Below are 20991 nucleotides of genomic sequence, written 5' to 3'. Positions count from 1 at the left end.
ACGTTCGCATTGTCTTCTGGTGATTCCCTCGACTGCAGCTGATTTATGAGCACATTTCTAGGTAGTGCTGGCCGTCACCGCATGTTATTGATGTGACACTAAGGCTGGCGCAATCCAGTTCCCAAAGTGCACTTCAGGCCAGTGTTCAGGTTACAAATTAGATAGTCATTATCTGGCTCTGCGGGGGTATTTTTTAAAACATGTGTGGTGGTCTCAACTCTGATATTCTTCCTGTTTCATTTTGGGAGCTTTTGATTTTAAAGAAATTGAAACTTGAAATGCTGCTGGCTTGCTAGAACCTTCTCTCCTGTATATATATATTTTTTTTATTGGGAAAACAATTAACATGGACACTTTTTGCTAATTGTGTTTACTACTGCCATCATTTTGCTCACTTTTCTTCCCCTAGTATAACATTGAGAAAACTGAATTGGTTTCCCAAACACCTAGTAAATTTCTGTATATAGAGGCTCAAAATAATTGCTGCAAAATGCCAGAATGCATGACAAAAGAGCCAAGAAGATAAACGGTGAGGTGAAGATTTACGGGGTCTCTGAATGAAGACAGAGTCACATTCTAACCCTCACCATCGCCAGCAAGCCGTGCCAACCGCCATCGAAAGTGGCGATAAAGTATGCAATGCTCTGTGGCTTATGGACCCAGCTGTTTTACTTTCCAGTTTTATTCCATAGTTTCCTAATGACACACATATCAATAAAAATAACCATATAAATGCACACTGTTTTTCCTTAACTTTTCCACTCTCATCTTTAGCAGAGAGAGAATTGAAGGTAGTGGTTCTCAACATTTAGGGCACACGGTGCTGGGATGCCTCCCTGGCACCGACTGAAGACAATTTCCTGAAAGCAGAGCACGAGTACTTTGAAAATTCTGACGCAAAATCACTGGCTTTTGGTCTATACAATTCCTACCCCAAATACCACCTGACTCCCTGTTGTCCATTTTTAGAGACTATTCCTGTACTACCTTGTAAATGGTTTGGGGAGGGGTGTTGAAAATGAAGGAAATACAATGTTTATTATTATATTATTAAACAGCAGAATTGATACATAACGAATCAAAATAGGCACATACAATCATTTTAAGGAGAAATAACTTTTAAGTCACTAAGTCATGAATGTGATATTAACAAAATAGTTTTCAAACATTTAAAGGAAGCCATTTCTGGAAACCCTTGTGCACTGCTGCTGGGAATGTAGACGGGTGCAACAGCTGTAGAAAATACGATGGAGGGTCCTCAAAAAATTGAAAATGGAACTGCTTTATAACCCTGTGATTCCACTTCCAGGTTTATATCCAAAGAAACTCCAAACACTAATTCAAAAAAAATATATGTACCCCTATGTTCACTGTAGTATTATTTATAATAGCCAAGATATGAAAGCAACTCGTGTCCATCAATAAATGAGCTGATTAAAGAACTGTGGTACATACATAAAATGGAATATTACTCAGCCATAAAAAAGAACGAAATCTTACCACTTGCATGGATGGACCCAGAGGGTACTATGCTAAGTGAAATAAGTCAGAGAAAGACAAATATCACATGATTTCACTTATATGTAGAATCTAAAGAGCAATACAAAAGAACAAACAAAACTGAAACAGGCTCACAGACACGGAGAATAGGCTGATGGTTGCCAGAGGGGAGGAGCATTGGAGGGCTGGGTGAAAAAGATTCGCAGATCAAGAAGTACAGATTCCTAGTTATGAAACAGTCGCAGGGCTATAAAGTACAGTATAGGGAATACAGTCAATAGCATAATCACTATGCATGGTGCTAGGTGGGTACTGGAAATATCAGGGAAACACTTGGTAAAGTATATGATTATCTAACCACTATGCTGTACACATGAAACAATAAAAAATAATATTGAGTGTAAACTGTAATTGAAAAATAAAATTAAAAAATAAAATAAAAGCACTGCTACTGATAGCTCAAAAAATAGATAGATAAAATAAAGGAACCCTTTCCTTGAAAGGGAAACTCAGTTATCCCAAAACCCAGGATGTATAACAGATACGGCAGGACTTAGCTGCCTAACAAGGCAATGTTGGTGAATGAAGTCTGTGTACCTGGCCTGCCACCTGCTTGCTTTCTTCCTCCTTTCATTGACATACACACACACTCACACCAACATGTATGTATACTCTGAAGGTTTACAGAACTAGAGAGCCAAGGATTACTCTTTAAATACATACAAAGAAAGAAAGGACTGAAATTTGGGAGGTGTCCTGGGACTAGTGTGGTTCAGTGGAATGAGCACTGCACTGTGAACCAAATAGTCACCAGTCCGGTTCCTGGTTAGGGCCCCTGCCTGGGTGGCAGTCCAGGTCCCCAGTTGGGGGTGTGCAAGAGGCAACCACACATTGATGTTTCTCTCCCTCTCTTTCTCCCTCCCTTCCCCTCTCTCTAAAAATAAATAAATAAAATTTTAAAGAAATGTGGGAGGGTATTTAGCCATGAAGACATTGAAGTGTCCAAAGGTAAAGGGAGCCCAACCAAACACCATCTAGGAGGATGGTTTTAGCCCAAACAATTGTAAGTCTTCCTACCCCACTGGCAAGGCCTTTCCCATTATGGAGATAAATACAGTACATTAGAGTCAGCGGAGTTCTAATCTTTTTACACCTTTGGCAAGATCATCCCTGTTTTTGAAGTGAATTCATCTTAGCTTGATGCATTTAATTATTGGATTTATCTAGGTTCCTTAGTTCTGATTCCATGCTTACCAAGCAATTAAGCATTTTGGATTTTATGGGTAATATTTTTCACTGTCAATTAATAAACTAGAATTCTCACTGCTACTTGACTTTCCTAGTTTCCCATAGGAGTGCATAGCTTGTCATACCAATGCAAGTGTTCCGCTCCATATGACTGTTAGATTTTTCTCTGGAAATCAGTCCACAGGCTGCTTTGCATCTCCATTTGTCCTGTGAGCTTGGGGTCACATGAATCCACCACTGGAAGGTGAGGCTGTTCTCAGTGAGCTGACCCTCTGGGCCATGACACATTCACAAAGGTAACAAATGTCACCAGGCGCAGTCTCTTGGTACATGGCGTGTCTGTCTTCTTCCCCTAGCAACAAACCCTGACATTGCCACTGGCCAACAAAGGCCATTTTTCCAACTTGGGTTTTTGACATTTCAACACAGAGCAATGCCAGACTCTGTCATTTGTCCCTCTGAAACTCCCTTCTGGAAGTCCCTTTCCACCACAACCAGCTCTTATGTGGATTCCTTCTCCCATTCAATGTCTCTGTAACTTTCTCTCTGTTTTCTTTTAATCCTCACCTAAGGATATGTTTACTTATTTTAGAGAGAGAGAGAAAGAGGCAGGGAGAGTGAGACAGACAGAGAGAAACATTGATCGGTGGTCTATCTTACAAGCCCTGACCAAGGATTGAACCTGTAACCTAGATATGTGCCCTGACTGGGAATCGAACCCACAACCTTCTGGTGTATAGGACGATGCTCCAACCAAGCTGAGCCACCTGGCCAGGGCTCTCTCTAACTACTTTCTAGTGATGACAGCTCCATCATCATTCTTGGTGGCATCCACACAGATGAACCAATTTATGGCAAAACTTCTTGAAAGAATTGTTTAAACACAATGTCCCCACATTCTAATTTCCTGGGGTCCCTTGAGCCCACTTCAACCACACATTAGTCTTCACAACTCTACTGAGACCAGGGTGCTCCAGAGTCCCACTGACCTTCATGTTAGCAAATCCAATGGTTAATCTTGGTCCTCACATCACTCTGCTTTGGATGAATTTTTGACAGTTTATCATTTTTTCTTCTTGAAGCATTTTTTCTTGGCTTGGCCTCTGTGACACCAGATTCCAGGTTTTCTTCCTACCTCACTGGCGCGCTTTCAATTTCCTTTGCTACTTCCTCCTTTCTTTCTTTACTCTAAATGTTGGAGTGTGTCAGGGATTCTTCTTTTGACCTCTTCTCTCTTTTATTTTGAAATCTATATTCACTCCAAATCTCACCCAGTCTTACAGCATTACATACCATCAATGAATTTATCTTTCTACTCCCACCTTTACTCCGAGCTCCAGATGCATACATGCAACTGCCTGTTTGACATTTTCAACTGGACGTCCAATATGTACCTCTGGCATAAACGACCCAAAACAAAACTCTTGGTTTCCTTGCCCCCCAAGTTAGCTCCCCCCGTTGTCTTCCCCACAAGCATCCCTTGCCCACTGCTCAGACCCTGTCTTTGATTTCTGTTTTCTCTCACATCACACGTCCTATCCATCAGCAAATCCTGTTGGCTCTTTTTACCGGACACCATCCACTGTGCCTGCTTTTCATCGTCTCTGCCACGACCATCCAGGGCTTGGCGGGGATGACTCGGCCGGCCTCCTACTGGCCTCCCCCGTCTACTCGTGCCCTTAACACCACGTACTTCACAAAGTGGCCCTAGCGATTTCTCCAACATATAAACCACACTGTATCATTAATTCCAACGGCTTCCTCCACACTTCCTCCTTACTTTGCCTCACAGACTCTTCACAACCCAGGCCCTGCTGACCTCTCTAAATTCTTCCTTATCACTCTCTCCACCTCTCTCCTTTAAAGCCACAATGACCTTGCTGTCTTCAGCACTCGCAGACTCATGCTCAGTACAGCGCCCGGGCACCAGCAGCTCTCTCTCCCTGAAGCGCTCGTCCCCTCGCTGCTCATGGCCCGCTACCTCCCCTCATTCAGGTCTCTGCTCCAATGCCACCTCTTTTAAGAAGCCCTTTCTGACCACCCTGCCCTTCCTTGCCCGCACCCTTTAATCTTCTATCTACTTTCTTTTTCCCCACCGCACTTGTCACGAACTGAAAGTTCGTTGTTTTCTTGTTTATGGGCTCTCACCGCCACTAGACTATAACACGCAGGAAGGCAGGGACTTCGTCTCCGATTTTTCCACAGCTGTAGCCCACAGCATGGAAGGACGCGTGGCCCAGAGGCGCGCAATATTTTTTGATGATCTACTGACCAGCTGACTGAGAAGACCTGAGAATGAGTGACGACAGTTCTCTAATTCAAAAGAAGCAGCTGGCTAAGAATCCTTTTTTCTTCATGGGCCTTCTCTCCAAAGTATCATGCTGAGTTTGAACTTTCAATGCTTTGCTTTGTTTTATTTTGCCATAGCTTTTTCACATTTTCTTGGACTGTGAGAAGATTCTGTCCACTCAGGATCTATCATCATTGATGAGAGATGCCACTCTGATGTTAGAGGGTTCTCTCAGTCGGAGGCAAAGACACTGCAGTGCGAGCCTGAGTGAGTAAAGGTTCCAGCTGGGCCAGAGGTTATCGGACACCCTCCCTTCGCCAGTGGCCTAGCTGGCGACTCCTGAGCACACTGGTAGGGGGTGCCAGAAAGACGGCAACAGTAAACAGAAACCGAGGCAACCCAAGGGAGATCAAGGAAAATCATATTAATAGCAGGTCCCTGTCCTATATTTATAGTTCTTATAATCATAAAGTAAATCTTATTCATTAAGGGTGATCAAGCAGAACTAGAAAATTTACCAGAAAATCTTAATATTGTCACATAAGGATAATCATGTGCATCTATACTGTGCAATATGGTCAGAGTTTACTATAAAGATAATAAAATTTAATCCTACCTGTTATACATGAGGCGCTTGAAATCTTGAAATAAAGTGTCTTTATTTTTGTCAATAAAACCAACGACAGAATAGCTAATAGAAGAAAAAACAGAAAAATGTGCATTACTTAACAAGCAAGAACCACATTTAAGCTTTTCTAGAAATCTACATGCCCTTCCACTATTAATTATGCAATCAATCTATAAGGCTGATTCTGTTCTTCATGTTCTGTGTTAAGGAATCTCAAATTTACCTTTGAAATAGAGGGGATATTATTTCTATTCCTTAAAAGGAGAGCAAACATCATTACCATTATTATGGGTAAGATCATTTTCTACTCGTTTAACTGCTTACCTCAAGAAGATGACTTCTAAAATACAGACAGCTGTATTTACCATCCAGCATTCCTAAGATAAAAGCAAAACAGCGACATACAGGAACTAACAGTCTCATCTGCAGGGAGGTCAAGTGGCTTGCCTAAGGTTTGCTCAGGTGCTCGGGGTCGGGTAAAAGAACCCAAGGAGAACTGCAGAGGACGGTAAGAGCTGGGTAAGCAGAGGAGAGACAGGAGGGCAGATCACACATGGGAAGGGAATGAGGAAGGAATGAAGCAGGGCCATGCACAGCATTCTTGAGAGAAAACAAGGCCAGCGTTCACGGTTTGGAGGGAGGGAGATGAGTAAGGTCTTGAAACCCAGCGGTTGGTGAGAAGGGAGGGAACGAGTGGGAGCTGCTCTGCTGCAGTGACCAGCATGGGGTCTCACTCCGACCCCTGGCCGATGCCTCAGCCTTACATATTTAATTCTACAAGGCAGTCCTTCAGGCTGTGCTGCCCACGGGCACTTTAAGGTCACTAGTCTAAAATTATGTCCTTGCCTCCCTTACCCTAGGTCTTCTTCTTAATACCTTCGAGTCATTTTTGAGCAAACCCTTGAAGTCACCTGACTCAATCTATTGTCTAATCCATAAAATTCAAACTTCAAAGTCCTTATTTTTGGCCGTTAAGATTCATTATGATTTGATTCCAATCTATTTTTTCCAGGCATTTCTACTTGTCTATGCTACAAAAAAGGATTCTCTCCTGTCAAAAGGGGCTAGTTGCTATTTTTAGCACTCTTCTCACTTGTTCCTATAAAAATAATTCCTAGCATCCAAGGACTCAAGGCAGCATCAGCCTTTCTGGGTTTATCATACAGCTAGAAGTCTTAAGTCATTTCCTTATTCTGAATTCTGACAACAATTCATACGGCAATTATTTAAACCACCTTTTATTGTATCAATGTATGTATGCAAATGTGTGTATATGTATGTGTGTAATTATTTATACAGATGATCTACAGATTTATGTGCAGAGACAAACACACACACAGCCATGGAAGCATGTATGCATCTGACATGGACGGCTCTCTGTGGGCAGGGACCATACTTTATAAAGTACTGTGCACATAGAAGATGCCCAATAGAAATCTAGAAAAGGATTGGAGGGCTTAAGGAGAGAAGGGGAAGTCTGAGGCACTGAATACACTCAAAGAGGTCGGCTAGAATTCTGGGAGTTGGGAACCTAGTTGTTGTCTCAGCTCTTCATAAACATGCTGTGTGGCCTTGGGCATGAGTTTCATACACTCCGTGTAAGTTTCAGCAACTGTAAAGCAAAAGGGCTGGCCTAGGTGGCCTCTGTCCGGCTCTGCCATTTTGAGCTGGATGAAAGGACCCTGTAAGTGAGGCCTGGGTTTTTAGTGGGAGGTATCTTTGCAATGCTGGGTCTTCCCTCACCAGTATTCTGGAACCTGGGAGCACGACCAGCAAAAGTGGGAAATGGTGCCATACCAGCACTAATGGCTCGTTGGACAGACGGGGTGATAATTTTGAGCCATATTATTTTATGATATTAGAGTTTTAATTTAAATCAGGAACAGCTATTAAAATCTCTCCAAATGTCTTTTCAGCATTTAGAGATCATCATTTGCTTTTTTGTTATGTTTCATCTCTTCTTATAATGGGTTTTATGAATATGAACAGAATTCCTAATGTAGAAAAAATAGGAAGAAGGAATAAGAGGGCTCTTTAAACAATAAGACAAGGAGCAGTGTCCGGTGGACAGTCAAAGCATACTAAGTATAGCAGGCTGAAAAACGCCCTCTTGAAAAGCATCCACATAAAATTCCCATTACCTATGAATGTTAACCTTATCTGGTGAAAGATGTGATTGTATGAAGGGTCATGAGAGGAGAAGCTTGTACTGCATTACCCAGGTAGGCTCTAAATGCCATCACAAGTGTAGTTTTGGGATAAAGGAAGAGGAGATTTAACACTCCCAAGAGGAGGAGGAGGCAATGTGACCGCAGAGGCAGAGACTGGAGTGATGGGGCCACAAGCCAAGGAGTGGCTGCAGCTGCCAGAAAAGCTAGAAAAGGCTCTTCTCCAGAGCCTTCAGAGTGTGGTCTTGCTGTCACCTAGATTTAAAACTTCTGGCCACCTAAGCTGTGAAAGCATCAATTTTTCTTGCTTTAAGCCATCAATTTAAGGTAATTTCTTACAGCAGCTCTAGGAGACTAAAACACTACGATAGTTATAATTTTTAGTTATATTTTCTTATCAATTTCTACTTTTATTATAATCAGAAAATATGGCTCATGCAAATTTCACTTTTCAAGTCATATTTGAAAAATAATATGGCAAATCTGGTTTTTGCTTATAGTTACCCAATTATTTGCAGTTCTTCCCATACAGCGATGACTCTCATCTCAGGCCTGTGTGTCTGCCATCCCTCCTGCTTGGAACACCTTCTCTTCTCCCTCCTCTTCTACTTTTAGGACTCAACTTGGGTATCAGTTCCTCCAGCAAGACTTCTCTATACTGCCCATCTCGGTTAATTATTACTCCTCAGTGTTTTCACCTCTAGTTTAACCCTTCCATTCATTCTTCTTTATAGTGACTTATCATGTATCTGCTTATATCCTCTACTAAACTGTTAGCTTCTTCAGGGAAAGGCCCCTCTCATTTACTGTTCCATTCCAGCTCTTAACATGGTTCCCTGATGTGTTTATCCCTTAGTTGACTTTGACTGACTGCCGACTATGCCAGGAACCGTGCATGGCCACGTAGTATGTGCTCAACAAATGCTTGAAAAGCAAGGAATGAATGAAATGATGCCAACTTCTTTTTAAAAGTGAAAGATTAAAAGAGGTATATAAAATGAATAGGAAAGAACTTATATTCTTCTCTGGTTATACTTTCTGAAGTGAGGTTGCATGCAAACTGTCACATGAGGTACCAAAGTAAGATACTCACACTACATCCCCCGCGTAATGTCGAATTCGGAAATCTCGATCAAATTCCAGGATTTTGTCTGAGGCACAGAGCTGAGAAATCAAGAAGGAGATTATTTTGGAAACAGCCATTTTCACTTTCCTAAAAATACATTCCAATTCCATATAAGATGAAAAAATGTTACAAATCATGCTGTCGTCATGACTGAAATCACACTGTCGGGGGCTTGATTTAAATATTTTGCTTGCGTGGTAAAGACTGTGAGCGTTCACCAGAAACTCACACAGCAGCCCTGCAGCTGAGTGTGGCCAAGCGACCAAGTTCTGGCCACGGAAGGAGAGTGGAAGAGAGAGGGGGCTGTTCCAGGGCAAAGCTGGTCAGAAGGGGTGAGCCTCCTCTGCACTCTCCTTTCCCCTCGCTCTAGCTGGATGGAGAGAAGGGCAGTGTGTAGGGGGTGGGAGAGCCAGAAGGAGAAAGCAGTCTGGGTCCCTGCGAGGGAACGGACCTCCAGCGTCTGTGACACCTTCCCCTTGGCTGCTGCCTACCGGTTTCTTTCTCCATGTCCACCTACGGAGGGCCACACCGAGCTCAGGCTTGCTGCCTGGGGAACATACATCTCAGTCAATCCTCACAATGGATAGTTGAAGTAAATATTACGAGCTCTCTTGTTCACACAGGGAAACTAAGGCTCGAAGAGGTTAGGCAATTGGCAGAAGGTCACGTAACTAGTGAGTGGTAGCTCTGGGGGGGATTATTGGGTCTGAATGCAATGCCTGTGCTTCCTGTGCACACAATAGCCTGGCTCACCTGCCTTTCGCTAAGCTGGGACTCCAGTTCAGGTCTGTCATTTCATAGAGGTCAACCTTCTGAAGCTCTTTCTCACTGAGGAGGAAGACAGTTTTTATACAGCCCTGGTGGTCTCCAAACTTTCTGCAATTTTCCTTGTCACAGTAGCATCTAAACCTTGTCTGCCCTGAGAAGGACCCCTTGAGAGCCTGTAGGATCTAAGGCAGATGCCTAAGACTCCATAAAACATGGAGTGCAGTTCTGCACAAAAACCACCTAGGCTGTAGTGTTCGATAACAAATAATCCTAACCAGGACGGTGGGATCTATGCCAGTATCTAGATCGTTGGAGGAATAATTAGTCTATTTACCCAACAAGTGAATAGAGTCAGACAGGAAATTAGAAGTCAGACTTCCAAGGTTCAGCTCTTGGCTCTGCCATCTACTTGCTCTGTCCCCTTTAATAATCACATCTCAGAGAATTGTTTTGAGGTTAAACAAACTACGGAGATCAAATAACATACAGAGCGTTCTCCAAAATATTTGAATTCTCTTTTCTTCTCTTATTAACCATTTTTATAAAACCTATTTATTTATAAAACCCTCAAAGGAGAAGGACCCAAGAGATGTCTATACTAATTAAATAGTCTTACATTTGGATACTGCAAAGTCTTAACTGCTCTGAACACAGAAGGTGGTAAGCTCTATATTTTAAAAGATAATAATAGTTATGCATTTATCATTTAATTTTGTATGTTAATAATTCTTTAAATAGTAATTTTATGGTTCATTAGATCATTTTCCTGCCTCTTCATAGCTTAAAGCATAGAAACAATTTAGTGCCTAAATAAATGTTACAAGCCAGAAACCTCTTATTTAACATGCCAATACTCTAGCTAATCAATTACCAGTAGCAAATGGTAAGACCTGGCTTAAAATACAGAATAATAGCATAACTTAACAGAAAGATTCATAGCGCTGAAAATATCCTGACAGCTTGGTTATTTCATGTCTTTCCTTCATTAGGCAAAACTCCCAGGAAAGAAAACACTTTAAAATCTCCCATCTGAGTGCTTGTCTCGGGGGTGATGCTGGAGGAAGCAGCCGCCTGCTCTGAGAGTCAGCAAAATTTGGGCTCCCATATTAAAAAAAAAAAAAAAAAAAAAGAAGAAAGAAAACCCCATTTCTACAGATTAATTACTGTTCAATATCTCCTATAAAATCAGCAGCAACTACTTAAATGTATTATGCACAGTTGCTACCTTGAGAATGAGATTGTATTTCAAAATACTTGGTTGACAAATTTAATTCAGGTATATAAATGGCCAAGGTGAAACATATCAAAATGAGGTGATTTCTCATGTGAGAGTTGCATTTATTTATTTAAATGAGCCTTGCATGTTATAATTTAAAATTCAATATTCTGTAAGATTTATTTGGTACGATGGTGACCAATTCAATCCAAATGTGACAAACACTGATTGTCTATCATCTGGCAGGCACAATTCTAGGCGAGTCTCCAAAACCTGAACTGTGATTACAAAGGACATTTTTAACCTATCCCTCAAAAACAGGACATCTGCCCATGTAATCATGCCATCTCTAAAAGCATCATTCTAAATTATTTAGGTTGCTTCTAACTTCTACTGCTGTCTCCAGCATCCAGGATTGTACTTGAAGAATGTGAGGCACTTAGGAAGTATTTGCATTAAAATGGGGAATAATGAAAGGAAATAACTCACCAGAACCCTAAGGTCCAAGATTAGACTGCAGTATCTGAAAGCCAACTTGTAGCAGAGCTACAAGTCAACTCTCAGCAACAGACGAAGGAGAATATTTTAGAAACAAACTGTCCTAAAATAAATATTAGCAAGTGATTTATATCTGGTGGTTGTGCTTTATCTAATTAATTGTGGAATCTTCCCATTATGATTACATAATTTCAAAGGGGACAAAGTTAGAGAATAGATTTATTTGTGCTGAAAATGGCAGGGCATCACAGATTTGCATGGAATTATGGAGGAGCAAAAATGTCTGTCCCTTTTTCATGGAAGTGAAGAAGTATGGGAACTGTTCTACCTTCAGCTTATGGTTGCTGGACCAGCCTGTATTTGTAAGAAACACTTGGGGACAATGGCGTACCCCTCCTAGGACAAATGTTAATAGCATACTACATGCGAGGCACGGCACAAAGGTTCTGATAACCACAAGTGCCATCAGCTATTCAGAAATGTGATCTGTTGACAACGTGTTTAGAATGCGAAAAATAGGGAAGTTAGAGAATACCCAGGTATTTGAAGGAAACTCATTGTCACAACTAGAATTACAGCTAGAATTTCTCTGTTTTTAAGAAAGTCACACTGTCTGGCAAAGCACATGTACTACATTTTATAACTGAGGACTACAGTAAAAAGTCAAGGACGAAAGCTATTTTCAGTGCCAGAATTATCAGATGCAGGAGCAAAATTCTAGCATGTGAACAAGGACTGTGTACCTATTGGTTATAAATGACATCATGCTTTTTAAAGAATCTTGTTCATTTTTCCTATTTACAGTCAGTTGAGCAGCCTGGAGCTCCCTCTCCTGGATATTATGAGTTTTGTCGATTTTGTCATCCTATAAACCAGAGAAGGCAGAATTTACCCACGGCAGTAACTCACTGAATGAATGTTCATGGCCTTTCTTTCTCAGTTGAGTGGACCCTCCTGTAACTTAACATATAAAGTCACCAAGATCTGTCAAATGATGAGGAGAAGCTTATGGATGAAAATGAGAGGAAGATCTCATTACATATGTTACCTTCCGGCTGGAAAAATGCCCGTGTTTGCCCAGTTTACTGTTAAGCGCTTCAAGGAACATTTCGTCGGTGACCTTGCCGACATTCATGCAGGCGTCGTCGAGGATTGCGATGATCCCTTTGTGCTGCTGCTCCACGAGGTCCACGATGATCTGGTTGTTGAAGTAGTCAATCTGCAGGCCACAGCAAAGAAGCAATGCCCAAGGGAGCAGAGACCCGGGCCCACGAAATGACAGTGCCTCGGCACGCATCGGGCTTCAGCCTGCACCTGCCCGCCTCCTTCTGTCTCAGTCCCCAGCCTGTTCGCCAGTAACCACAAGACCCAGATTCTACTAAATACCTACCAGTACCCTTCAAGGTATAATTGATATATAATGTGAAGTGAAGGTATGATGCAGAACTTGCATGTTCAGTTTTACAGGCCTAGACTAAAATCCAAATCTCCTCCAGTTTCCCAAAGTTAACAAGGATATAAGGGTGTAATAGAGTTTTGATGCTTTCCCAGGGTATATCATAAAAATTTTAATTATGAGATGTAAGAATTGATAAGAGATAAGAATACATTTTTCATTTACTTCCATGAGGTGAATAAAGTTATGAATAACCTCTGGCTTTCTGGCAACTTCAATATACACAAGGTCTATACAAAAATGCGCTCCGACGCCTGTTTATTCTGATGTCCTGCGGGACACTGCCAGACGCAGAACACACACGAGCCTGGCTCAGGAGAGCTGCAGTTCATTTGAAGATGGGCAGCTTCTTATTGTACATTTTCATCTTGTGTGTTAATGTGTCCCATCTCATTTAGGAGGCCCCTAAGCTGAGAGTTGTCCCTATTACCTTCATAAGATCTATAAACTCATAATAGACAAAGTATCTCATGCATTCCTGCTCTGTGCTATTTAAAATCAAGGACTCATGCTAGTTATTTGTCTGGGGTTTTCAGTTCCGTTCCTAGTCTTCCAAGTTCTCTTCTGTATTCTATGGACTGAAAATCTCAAACTGGTCGGCTTTTACTTTCTTTTTTAACTTTCTTGGTTTGTTCTCAACAGAGGGTGCCTTACACCCCCAGGGGACATTTGGCAATGTCTGCTGACATTTTTAATGGTCATGACTAGCAAATTCTTCCTGGCATCCAGTGGGATGTTGCTCAATATCCTGCGAAGCACAGAACAGGTTCACAGCAAAGATTTACCTGGTCTGAAATGTCAGTAGTACAGAGATAGAGAAGTCCTGGTCTACATATTTACCTTCACTGTGGCATTTATTACATTTCTAATTAGGGAGAAAAGTTATTTCCATCTTTGGAAAAATATCCTTAAAATACTCAAAAAGCTAGAACTCTATATAAATTAATAGCTGAAATTTTAGACTTCGGGACCATGGATATTAGAGACTAAGTCTTTCGTCCCAGGGACAAAGGAAGTAAGTTCCCTAAAATTCCAGTTATATAAACCAAAAGGGATTCACTTAGTTCATAACTTTTATGTTGCTAAAAGTAGTGGTTTCCACACCAGTTTCTTTCAGCACTCATGGCATCTCCAGGACGTTTCTGAGGGGATCCAGGGGGCAAGCTGAGATGTGATGGGATGGGCTTTGGACCTCCCTGGCCTACTCCAAATCAAGCAGCTTTGTGTCTGACAGTCAAGTTCTCAACAGCTAAAAATGTCCTGCAAACCACAGCACCAAAGCTTCTGAAACTGAATCAATTAGACAACCAGGCATATGAGCCTTCTGGTCAAAGTTCACACACCACTGGCAGAAAAACACTGGTCCTGAAACCAGCCAATACTCTATATCTAACAACCAAGGACAAACAAACAAACCAGAGAAACATATTTGATGACACCTCAGGAATCTGATTAGGAAAATACAGACTATGGGAAACACCACAGAACAAATGACCCATTCTTTTTAACAAAAGATTATAAGGAAAGACAGACAGACAGACAGACAAGACAGACACAGAGGAGAAAATCTATAGATACGTGAGAGACCTATCAACCATTCATAGCACAGGAACCTCATGTGGATCCAAATTCAAACACACTGTAAAAACAAAACAAAACAAAACAAAAACCCTCTAAGATAAATAAGAAATGTAAAGTGTGAAAACTGACTGGATATTTTATTAAGGAATTACTGTTAACTTTTTAGGTGTGATAATGGTATTGTGGTTATGGTTCTTGTAAAAGTGTTTAACTTCTAGAGAAACACACTGAAATATTTACAGATGAAATACATCACATTACTGTCACGTCACAGTTGGAGATCTGGGTCAAAACGATCTGGGGGTGGGGGTGGGTACAGATGACACAAGACTGGCAATCCACTGATAGCTGTGATGGGTAGACTGAGTTTATTACATTATGATCTCTGCTCTTATATATTCAAAATTTCCATTAAGAAAAAGAATTAATTACTGTGTTCAGAATACTAAAGTTTTCAAAGAAATACTTGCTCAGAACAGTGATTCTAATTTGGGGGGAGCAGTAACTGTTACCTTGGAGTTAGCCTTCCGTTCCCTCTAGGACACATACATCTTGGTTTGTTTTGCTAAAATTTTTGCATGTTTAGTGCTTTTATTCTTTTTTCAGATGTCTGAAACAGCCTATTGCAATTGTTGACTTTTCCATTTATCAACTATGTCTGTGGAATTTGATACTCTGATTATTAAAGGATATTTCTGACCAGTATCTCTGAATCACATCTGAATAACAAGTTTTATGATTAAATTTGCTAGAAAAATCTATGCCTCAGTTATAATTGTGTATTATATTATACAACATATTCATTCCAAGAAAACTGCATATACAACAAGATCTGTCTGGAAAAAGTCCAGCCATTGTTAACATAACAATAATGGTTTGGGTGACATCGATGCAAACTGACAGCCACAGAAAGCGGCCTGGAATACGCATTCATGAACAATGACGACTTCACTGTACTAGTCAGTGGGGGCTGTAGATGCCATTGGGTAAGCATTGCACTGTGTGGCCACTGCATTCAAAATGAGTGAGTAGAGCAATGAATATGCATCAAATTCTGTGTTAAGCTTGAACATCTCTGTGGAAACTATGGATGGTTCAGAAGGCCGGAGCTGTGGGCAACTGGTGACTGGCAGCTTCATCACAACAATGTGCCCACACATGCATCACGTCTCTTGCAGAGCTTTTTGGCAAAACATCAAATCACCCAGGTCGCTCTGCCCCACTACAGTCCAGATTTGGTACCCTGCGACTCCTGCCTTTTCCCAAAACTAAAATTGCCTCTGACAGGGAAGAGATTTCAGACCGTTGATGAGATTCAGGAAAATACTATGGGGACAACTGATGGTGACTGGGAGAACTGTGTGAGGTCTCAAGGTGCCTACTTTGAAGGGGACTGCGGTGTCATTGTCCTATGTAAAATGTCTCTTGTATCTTATGTTTCTATCTTTCATATTACATGGCTGGCTACCTTCTGGACAGACCTTATAAACTTTATTGAATCAAATTACATCTTAAATATGCTATAAGAGTTTATTCCTTAAACTGAATTGTAGGTAGTCCTATTATAAAGTAATAGCACACTTTGGTTTATTTGTAAATAGGTAAAATTTATACTAATATACTTGAACAAAATTTTTATGGTATTCTAATGCTTAACACATGATGAAAGGCAAAGATGCAATTTGAGGCAGGAAAGCTACCATGGCCTCCTTTTTTCTGAATGAGAGGAGACAGAAAATAGGAAGGTGGAAAGGAATATAAAAGTAACTTAAACACAGTCTTTCAAATAGTTTTTTCACTGCTATAATGTTGAATATCACAAAACAAACACTGACTTTATTTTTATTGTCTATACTATTTGACAAGAGGACAAACACAGTTTTATAAAAACAGAAACTTATGGAGACTCAGAAGTTTTTGCATTTTTCAAGTCTGTTCTTGAAATTGTTTAAAATACAAATTTAAAGGAAAAATTACTAGGTCTCATTTCTATCATGAGCAGGAGGTCTGTCATGCTTTTTAGCTGATATCTGGGTTCATATGCGTTCTGGCTACATATTACCAGATATGTGACTCTGACAAACATTAAAGTTTAGGAAGAGCCATGAAAAGAGCAGTGGTGACTGAAATGTGACACACAGCAAATAAATGGAAATCAAATTAATGTGTTTTCATGCAAGGATTTCAGAGAGCAGCAATAACATCAACTAAAGACAATACAATGTCATTTAGTTTACAAAGTAGAGAAGGAGAAAAGGGGAGTAAGAGGAGAAAAAGAAAAGGAGGAAGGAGAAGAAACTAAATCTGGAAGCAAAGCTTAACTAGTTTAAGGCAAAAGTGGTTGCTCTGAATAACTTATAAATGATGCTAAATGCTTAACAGACAGGCGTGAACCACAAAACCCACGTGGCATCAGCCATGGAGTGGAAATGTTAAGTTTACTGATTATAACAGCATTTTCTGGGCTCCAACAACAGTCTTTTTAAAAAAAATCATCACTCAAGGACAATTTTTTCATTGCTTTTTAGAGAGAGGGAGGGAGGCTGGGGAGGCAGAGGGGGAGGGAGGGCAACACCAACTGGTCGCCCTCCTGTATGTGCCCCGACCAGGGACAGAACCCACAACCTGGGTATCTGCCCTGACCAGGAATCAAACCTGCAACATTTCGGTCTATGGGACGACGCTCCAACCAACTGAGTCTCACCAGCCAGGGCCAACGGACTCTTTTAAATTAAGAGAAATCCCACGTACCAACCCTGAAAATGAATTGTATTTACGAGTCCCAAAGAGAAAGGCTAAAATGTTGGTGTTTCACATACCCAAAAGATTTTTTAAAAATACCTTTAAAAAGGATAAGATTTGACAGTATCAAGAGTCTGTGAAAGGCATGAAGACATTTTCCACGGAGGCCCACTCACGTGCTTCCAGGGGATCCCCTCCCTCTGGTATTCCTCCTGCTCTTGCTTCAGAACCAGCTGAATGAACAGCTGCTGCAGTTTCTCGTTGCAGTAATTGATGCAGAACTGCTCAAAGCTGCGAGAAAAGGAATACATTAAATTCAAACAAGTAAAAAGTAAACGACAGTGTTTAAGTTTCTAATCCAGTTTACCTGTTGTTGTCAAAGATCTCAAAGCCATAGATGTCCAAGACGCCGATAACGGTGTTTTTCCCATGGACTGTGGTGTCATAGTTCTTGACCTCAATAATGTCATTGATGCGAGTCACAATCCAACAGAAAAGGCGCTCATATATTGCCTGTGAGGAAAACAACATTGCAAATTCTTGCCTGTTCGGGAATGAGTCTATGTTTAGGTTTGTGGTGAGTTTTAAATTCCTATCGTCCTTCTTACCAGTGAGCATAGCGGTTCCTAGGTTACTACCCGAAGCAGAATAATAAAAATGCAGACTGTCTGATAAAAAACCCAACACAGTAGATGCAAAACAAAATAGTTTGGATTTTTAAGATTATTATCAGTTACTACACATACTGCATTCCAACAACGTTCCCCAGGTATGAATCTGTGTCCAGCTATTTCAATAATTTGCCTACTCTCCCCTTATAAGTCACTTCGTTGCTTTGTTAGTCATCTCATCAACTATAAAAAGCGGGAAACAAGTGAGTTAATAACTGTGTTCCACTAAAGCTCTATAAATTTGAAAAACATATTGATTTATAATGCTAAATAAAGATCTGGGCCAAAGGCCAGAGTCTGAAATTTTCTGAGGATCAAACATGCATCCAGTACACAAGGATACACACGCCAAGTCACACACAGACAAAGGCCTCACAGAAACACACATTCACACCCTGGCACAAACATGCTCTGCAACGTCACATCTTTTGAAAACCTTTCCGTGGCGCCCCCCTCCAGCCACCTGTGTCCTCACCTCCCCGGGCTCTGCAACCCCCTCCAGTCTTCACTTAGTGCCCCCTGCTCCACTGAAGTGGCTCATCACGGACCCCGAGCATCTCTGTGAGACAGACGCTTTCTTGTCCTGCTGTAAGGACATCTTATTCGGACACTCAGCACTCCTCAACTGAGTGTCCCACTCACTTCCTGAAAGCTTCTCCTCTCTGGGAGTCAGGATACCACACTTCCCTAATTTTCTGTTTATTTCATTGGCTGCTCCTCCTAGGTGACCTGTGGTGGGTCCTCCCTACACGACCTCTGGGGGCGGGAATTCCTCCTAGTCCGCTATCGTCACCGACACCTCTCTCCAAGCTGCATCACCCAGTATTAAACCGCAGGAACACAGTGCTACTCCCAGATGTATCAGCCGGGGCAGACCTCTCCCCCCAGCTCCCGCTGCCCGGGCGACACTCTGGATGGCTCCCAGCCACCTCAAACTTAGCTCCTGTCAGGACTCTGGTCTTCCCACCTGAAAAACTGTTCCTACCCTACTTTTAACCATGAATAATGGCAAGAGAAACTTAGGAATTTATTCCTTCATTCAACGAATATTTGCCGAGTACTTGCTATGTTTAGTTCGCAGGCGATACAGAGCTAGGCAAACATAAACGTGGCCTCTCTCCAAGGAGCTTAGGGAGTAAGGTGAAGGAAAAATCACACACGTGTTCACACACACACACACACACACACACACGGATTGGTGCATGGGCTCTGAGGAGAATTCAACCTGCTTAGTGTCCAGAGAGGCCAGGGGAGGCCTTTCTGAGAAAGTGGGCTGAGAGCAGGGTGAGTAAGAGTTACCAGGTGAGAGGGGAGCGAAGAGCAACCCAAGCAGAGGAAACAGCATGTGCAGAGGCCCTGCGGCTGGAAGGAGGAGGGGATTAAGAAAACTTGTAGGGCCTGATGTGCTGGAGCAAAAAAAGGAGGCTGAAATATGATAGGGCAAGAGGCAGGAGAGGTAGGTTGGAGCCAGACCATGTTAAGGAATCTCCTTGACTTCATCATTCCCCAAACAGGTCCTGTGGATTTTATTTTCCAAACACAGCTGGTCTCAACTCACCCTCTTCTCCCCATTGCCTCTGCTACTTTCCTAGCCCAAGCTGCCATAGTCTCCTGGAGTTCTAAAATATCTCCTTAATTGGTCTCTTTGCTTCCAGGTTTGCCTACCCAGCTCTCCTTCCCCCCATAAGATTCTCCATACTGAGGCCAGAGTAATCATTTAAAAAATTCAAACCATGTGCTTGTCCCACCTTCAAATCCTCCACTCTCCACTGCACTTAGATAAATCCAAATTCTTCCGAAGTCTAAAAACCAAGGCTGGGACTTACAAGAATAAAACATGGAATAGAAAGCAACCTAATCAACCAACGAAAGAGAAAAATCTTAGACTTGAAAAAAATAAAACATCTGCCACACAGAAAATAGACAAAGGTAAAGTTTGAAACAAGTGTGTCCTTTGACCTGGCAAGCTCATTCCTGGGAGTCCCTCCAGCTGAAGGAAAGGCGTCTGTGTGGAGAGAGGCACTGGGCCAGCCTGCAGCATTGTTTGCAGTGGCAGAAAGGGACATGAGGTGAATGACTTAGAAGGAGGATGGTTAGTTAATGCATTATGGAACCATGACCATACACTGGCACACAGACTAACAGAATGGATCTGAACTCCACTGGGACACCTGAAGGGGACTTCCAAGAAGCGTTACTGAGAGAAGCAAAACAGAGAGCCATGGGAGGGGCCCGTGCAAGCGAGGGGCCCGCAAAGTAAGCGTCATCCAGCTTTGTTGTTCTTAGAACGTCTTCCAGCAGTGATGCTCATGGTTGGGGTTTTTATTGAGCCTGTGATGCCCCAAAAGTATCATTACAGTGTCTAACAGCCTCAACCTACTTCCAAGGAACATCTGAACAGATCCCCCCAGAAATTCACTAGAATTGCAACTGAGATCGACAGCAGGCCCAGAGGGTGTGAGGTCAAGTCCCACCTTGGCGAAGGCGTCCCTGCCGTAGCTGGCTTCCTGTTCCGTGTGCTGCTTGTCAATGATGTCGCGTCCAGTCGCCACAGTCCGGTAAAGAAGGGCTTTTTCAACCATGTCCGTCTTGGTAGACAGCAATTCTGCTATGATGGACACAACCTTGCCATTTTCAATAAAAGGCGTGTCACCATCCACTACAAATTTTAAATTTCCCTGCACCAAAAGGGAAGAAACAGAACAGGGCATTGCCGGTGAGATTCGGTAGCATTATGTCAGGGATACCTTTGCCAACTTGAGACGTAATTCAAAGTGACTGTTTGTAGCATCTATTTTCCTAAATCTATTACGTATAAAAACCTAGCACTTCACCCACTTTTTCCTCTTCTGAAGACACCTACCTCTTTTAATTTTTAGTAAATGTTCTTGATGGGTACGTACTTTATATTTTTAACGAGTTACATCTATGACTCTTTTGCTTATGAATCATCCTTTGGTGTCACACTTAGACCACCTGCACTCCAACAGTTTTATAAACATTTAATATTTTCTTCTAATAGTTGTACAGTTTTTCTTACCTGCAAGCTTTTAATCCACCTAGAGTTTGTTTGTATGTGGTGTAAAGAATCTAACCTTA

The 20991-nt window shown here is 41.8% G+C and overlaps 1 protein-coding gene across 1 annotated transcript in view; it reads right to left on the bottom strand.

Moving 5' to 3' along the window:
- Positions 1-20991, bottom strand: part of LOC149998108 (unconventional myosin-Id-like) — a 167731-nt gene that overhangs the window by 55080 nt on the left and 91660 nt on the right. The window contains exons 8-13 of the mRNA XM_090290753.1: positions 20367-20570; positions 17589-17734; positions 17398-17512; positions 12491-12661; positions 8928-8998; positions 5655-5729 (exon numbers count right to left, since the gene is read on the bottom strand). Of these exons, the coding sequence (XP_090146879.1) occupies positions 5655-5729; positions 8928-8998; positions 12491-12661; positions 17398-17512; positions 17589-17734; positions 20367-20570 (782 nt within the window). The remainder of the gene's footprint in view (positions 1-5654; positions 5730-8927; positions 8999-12490; positions 12662-17397; positions 17513-17588; positions 17735-20366; positions 20571-20991) is intronic.

This window comes from Furipterus horrens, unplaced genomic scaffold, assembly GCF_987537825.1.
Source record: "Furipterus horrens unplaced genomic scaffold, mFurHor1.1.pri manual_scaffold_11, whole genome shotgun sequence".
In the NCBI taxonomy this organism is placed as follows: Eukaryota; Metazoa; Chordata; class Mammalia; order Chiroptera; family Furipteridae; genus Furipterus; species Furipterus horrens.
This window is presented reverse-complemented; position numbering and strand designations above follow the sequence as displayed.